The sequence below is a fragment of the Triticum dicoccoides genome, chromosome 2B (assembly GCF_002162155.2).
Source record: "Triticum dicoccoides isolate Atlit2015 ecotype Zavitan chromosome 2B, WEW_v2.0, whole genome shotgun sequence".
Classification (NCBI taxonomy): Eukaryota; Viridiplantae; Streptophyta; class Magnoliopsida; order Poales; family Poaceae; genus Triticum; species Triticum dicoccoides.
This window is the reverse complement of record NC_041383.1, coordinates 777,444,844-777,449,748: the sequence shown is the minus strand read 5'-3', so window position 1 is coordinate 777,449,748 and position 4,905 is coordinate 777,444,844. Positions and strand designations below refer to the sequence as shown.

The following is a 4,905-nucleotide window of genomic DNA, read 5'->3' as shown; positions in this document are numbered from 1 at the left end:
TGCTAAGCTAACGGAATGGGTCAAGTCAATCACATCATTCTTCTAATGATGTGATCCCGTTAATCAAATGACAACTCATGTCTATGGCTAGGAAACACAACCATCTTTGATCAACGAGTTTGTAGGTAGAGGCATACTAGTGACATTATGTTTGTCTATGTATTCACGCATGTACTAAGTTTTCCGTTAATACAATTCTAGCATGAATAATAAACATTTATCATGATATAAGGGAAATATAAATAACAACTTTATTATTGCCTCCAGGTCATGTTTCCTTCACATCCTTCCACATACAAACAGTTCAAGGGGTTTTCACACTCTTCCTGACTGGTGGTCCACCTTGATGATGATGATGGCACAAGGAAGAGCAGAACTAACAAAGCACACCTCGACGACATTGGCGGATGTAGAATTTGATGGATGTGGGAGAAAGCAATGGCAATGTTGGTTGGATTACAAAAATGGCTAAATGTATATACATATGCACTAGTAAATGTAAATCTGCAAATTACTTGTGAGGGCCATTATCCCCATGACCTCCATACTGGATGCGCCTATGCTCGACGACGATGGTGAGGATGTGCATGACAAGCTAGCAAGACCAAAGAAAGCACACCCACCAGGAAACACCAATTGATAAATTGATAAATTGCTTTCGTTATCACTAGTGCGTTAAAAATATATATGTATAAATTATAGTATATGCTAGTAAAGATAATAATACGAGAATTGGCAGAATAGCTGATAACATAAGATCAGTGAAAGTAAGTACAATGGGAGATAATAACTTAACTGGTTAACCACACAATGGCAATGAGGAAATGAGGTAGCCAAGAAAGGAATGATGCAAAGCATACACAAGATATACTGGAGTATGTGATGAAACTAGAAGCATGGGGGCAATGTTCAAACTAGAGTACCTCAGAAGAATGGAACAACATGGACATAAAGGTAGAAGCATGGATGTAATTATGCAACTTAGCCAGGAAAACCAGGAAGAAGAAGGCCAGTGTTTAAGTTACAATAATGCAAAACAATAGAAATATCTGTTAAGACATAGTATGGCAAAATGTAGGAAGCATGAAGCTGAGGAACTCGACATTACTGATCTTTGTACGTATGATGCATATTTTGTGTCGCCGATATACAAACTAAACTGATCATATATGTTGATCAACGGAAGCATTTCTTTGTACTGACGAAAAAAAATGATTGTAATATAGAAGCACCACTGTAAGAAGCAAGGAAAAGATGAAAAAAAAGAAGCAAGGAAAAGATGCAAATGGGTACACTAGAAGTGTAATATAGAAGCTTGTGATCGACGGGAGTCGGTCGGTTTGATGAATATTTTGCTAATAAATATGTAATGTCGGGAGCCGTGCGATTCAACTAGAATCGATTGCAGTTGATCGGTGTGACGAATGCTTCTGATCAGACTACTGATTAAAAGCATTTCCCTTTTTTTTAAAGGCAATGCCCGACATGCTCGCTCTATCTGGTCGTTCCGCCCGACTCATTAGCCCTACATTTTATTTGGACGGCATTTTGCAGACGTTATTTTTCATAGTTACAGGTCTTGTTTCTACTCCCTCCGTCCGGAAATACTTGTCATCAAAATGAATAAACGGAGATGTATCTAAATATATTTAAGTTCTACATGCATTTTTTTTTGTTCATTTTGATGACAAGTATTTTCGGACGGAGGGAGTACAAAACATTTCACCTTGCTTGGAACCACATCTTTTCAACCGAACACTATAGGACTCTATGGACTAGTATTTTCGAATTTCGAAAACCACCTAGAGTGAGAGTTGTGCTTGCTTGTGGGTGGGTGGATGAGCATGAATGAGCCTGGTCAAAAAAGCTCAAAGGTGGGCCCATCCTGCAGAGCCAGCCAGCCAACCATCGCTCGCCTCCTCCAAAAGCTCCAACCTTTCTCTGCTCTGCTCTGCTCTCCTTCCTTCCGAAGAACACAAGAAGACTCGCCTCCGGCCTCAGAGCGAGAGAGATAGAGGGCGGCCATGGCGGGAGAGGGGAGCAAGAAGGAGATGGAATTCGTCCTCACACAGGCCATGAGGGCCGGCAACAGTGTGAAGGCTCAGCGCGACCGCCTCCTGCAGCTCCAGCGCCGGCTGCAGCGCCTCCAGGCCGGCCCCGCCGCTCAAGACCACGACGCCAGGCTCGGGGTGCTCGCCACGGATCTCTTCAAGGTCTACTTCATCGGCCTGGAGTACGGCGCCCGCACGCTCACCACCTGCATCCGCTTCGCCCGCCAGCAGGGCGTTCTCCTCTCCCGGCCCACCATGGATTTCGCCGTCATGAACGACGAGCAGCTCCACGACGCGCTGCTCGCGCTCGCGCAGCAGTTCCCGCCCCGCCCCACCACCCGGACCCAGGCCATCGACCGCGCCATGGCCGCCCTCCTGGCCATCAAGCTGCTGGAGGAGCACCTCCTGCCGCGCTGCGTCGAGTGCCTCGTCGGCGGCAAGGCCCCCGTCCCCGGCAAGCCCCGCGACCCCTGTCCCGGCTCGGTCGCCGCCGCCACCGAGGGCCTCGCCAAGGTCGACCTCTCCGACGCCACCGACACCGCCAAGACCGGCAGCAAGCCCCGTAACGCAGACGCGGCCAGAGGAGGCGGCGGCGAGGTGGACAAGGCGCTGGACTACATGTACCGCGCAAGCAGGATCGTGAGCCTCGCCGTGAAGCACATCGACGTCGCCGTCGCAGTCCTCTCCCGCTTCCTCGACCCCAAGAAGCTCGCCAGCCTCACCGAGTTGTGCGACGACCACATCTACATCTCCGAGGTCTGTCCAAAGCCCAAACCTTCACCTTCCTCCCTAGATGTATTTAGTGTTGGTGTACCGGCATGAAAATGATGATGATGATTCCATGGATCTGATCTCACTGCCGAATCCGATTCTTTGGGTTGACTGCAGGACGGACCCTATCCATCATCCGATTGACTGTCGAGACCGAGATTCGAGGCTGTCGACCAAGCGATCCAAGGAGTAGTTCTTTAATTCATCTATGATCTCTAGCTAGTGCATCATGCAGACTTGTGGTTTCAGTTCAGTTTTGGTCAGACTTGTGGTTCCTGGACGGCCGTGGCAATCTATCTCAGCTTCATCAATTAGGGGTAAATCAATGTAGTAGTAGTAGTGTAATGCTGATCGATTTGGATCTTATCTTATCTGTGGGACGAATGATCGAATCAACTTGCAGGAGCTATCTGTATTAGCTTTATCTGTTCGTAGCTGCATCTGTGATGCCATTTTTATGTTCCTCTTAGCTGCATCTTATTATCTGTGTTTCCCCAGTTCGCAATCATGTTTTCTTTTACGTGGCGTAAGAAGGCTGTATTTGGTAATCGTCCAAAATGCCTCTCTTTTTTAGCTGCATCGTCCTACATGCACAGTTTGCTTCATGTCCCTGTTTATCCAGACTCCAGAATGTTTGATAGAAGTATAGAACCAGCGCACATGATCTGGAACCTTTTCATATCAGTTGCATTGTTTTTTTCTGGAATAATTTCAGTTGCATTGCTGATCGTAGCCGAGCTAGTTCATCCATATATGCTCTCTAGTTCATTCAACCTTCTGATATCAGTGCAGTTGGCTTATATTACTCTGCTGCATGCTACGTACAAATATATGTTTGATTTTTTTTCTGGACTACCGTGGCTATCCTTAATTAGCTTCATTAGGGGGAAATGTTGTACGCAGTGTAATGTTGAACTGCATGCTATATGTGAGACAACCGAATCATATTCAAACTGCAGTTTCAGCGCATGCCAAAATTGGGATTTTGGACATGCTACTAGTATGTGTTTGATCATTTTCTGGGATGGCACTTGCTTTGATCATAGGATAGTAATCTCAATTGATCAGCGAATGTGTGCATCACCAGTTTGTTTTACGTTGTTCTCAGTGGCGTGACAGTTATCTGGTATTTTTTTCCAACCGGGCTCACAACTCCTTTCCATTAATTTTGCAATCAACGGAAATACATCAGTCTTTATCCAAGTTCATCACCCAACTCAAAACAGATAAAATCTTCTTGCGCGAAATGAGACTGAAAAGGGGGGAGCGAGTTGGCACATCACCAGGAAACCCACCGCGTGATGATCCTGGAACGGACCACCAGCCATGGGGCGAAAACCTGATGACACTTACAAGCCATCTGCTCAGAACACAAAGTATCAAAAAACAACCCAAGGTGAAACATCTATCAGACTCCAGCGACTAGGTAAAACAGTCGCAGTACAGATCACCAGCGGGCATCAAACCCCAGTGGGACGCGAGGTAGAAGCCGCCAGACGCTGATCGCGTCTAGCCAATCTGCAAACCATCTCTGTCTCCCAAGAGCAGCCTGTCTCGAGGGAAAGATCTGTCCGTCAGTGCCGCAGCAGCATGCGCCAATCTCTTCACACCTGCCTGGAGCTTCACCCTGTCCTCTTCCTTCAGCAAACCTGCCCAATACATCATAAAAGAGCATGCCGTGAAAACAGCCTCCAGAGGGGATCGAACGACATGCTTATCAAACGTAACTTTATTACGGAGAATCCAAATCCCCCAACATATCGCAGCAATTATCATCATATATAAATGCTTCCCACCCGGAAAGAATTTATAAAGCCAAGAAAAACTTTGCCAAAGGGAGCGAGGGCAGCAAGATGCCCCTGCTGCCATGCCCAGCGTCCCCCAAACTGAACGAGCGAGCGAGCACGAGAAAAACAAATGGTTTGCCGTTTCAACATTAGTACAGAAGGAGCAAATGGGATTTCCAGGCCAATTTCTGGCACGCATGTTATCACGGGTAAGGATGGCATTTTGAAATAGTTGCCAAAGGAAAATCTTAATCTTTAGCGGGATAGATGCTTTCCACACCATTTTATAGTTAGGA

The 4,905-nt window shown here is 46.5% G+C and overlaps 1 protein-coding gene across 1 annotated transcript; it reads left to right on the top strand.

The window, feature by feature from the left end:
* Positions 1–1,927: 1,927 nt before the first annotated feature.
* LOC119368759 lies at positions 1,928–3,262 on the top strand. The gene is made up of 2 exons (XM_037633919.1): positions 1,928–2,807; positions 2,940–3,262. The coding sequence occupies exons 1-2, from the start codon at positions 2,025–2,027 to the stop codon at positions 2,964–2,966; spliced, it is 810 nt and encodes a 269-aa protein (XP_037489816.1). The 5' UTR covers positions 1,928–2,024; the 3' UTR covers positions 2,967–3,262.
* Positions 3,263–4,905: the final 1,643 nt, after the last annotated feature.

Excerpts from the sequence above, each read along its gene's own strand:
- LOC119368759 (XM_037633919.1), top strand. The coding sequence starts at position 2,025 with ATGGCGGGAGAGGGGAGCAAGAAGGAGATGGAATTCGTCCTCACACAG. Across the intron at positions 2,808-2,939 it reads ACCACATCTACATCTCCGAG|GACGGACCCTATCCATCATC; the intron begins GTCTGTCCAAAG and ends GGTTGACTGCAG.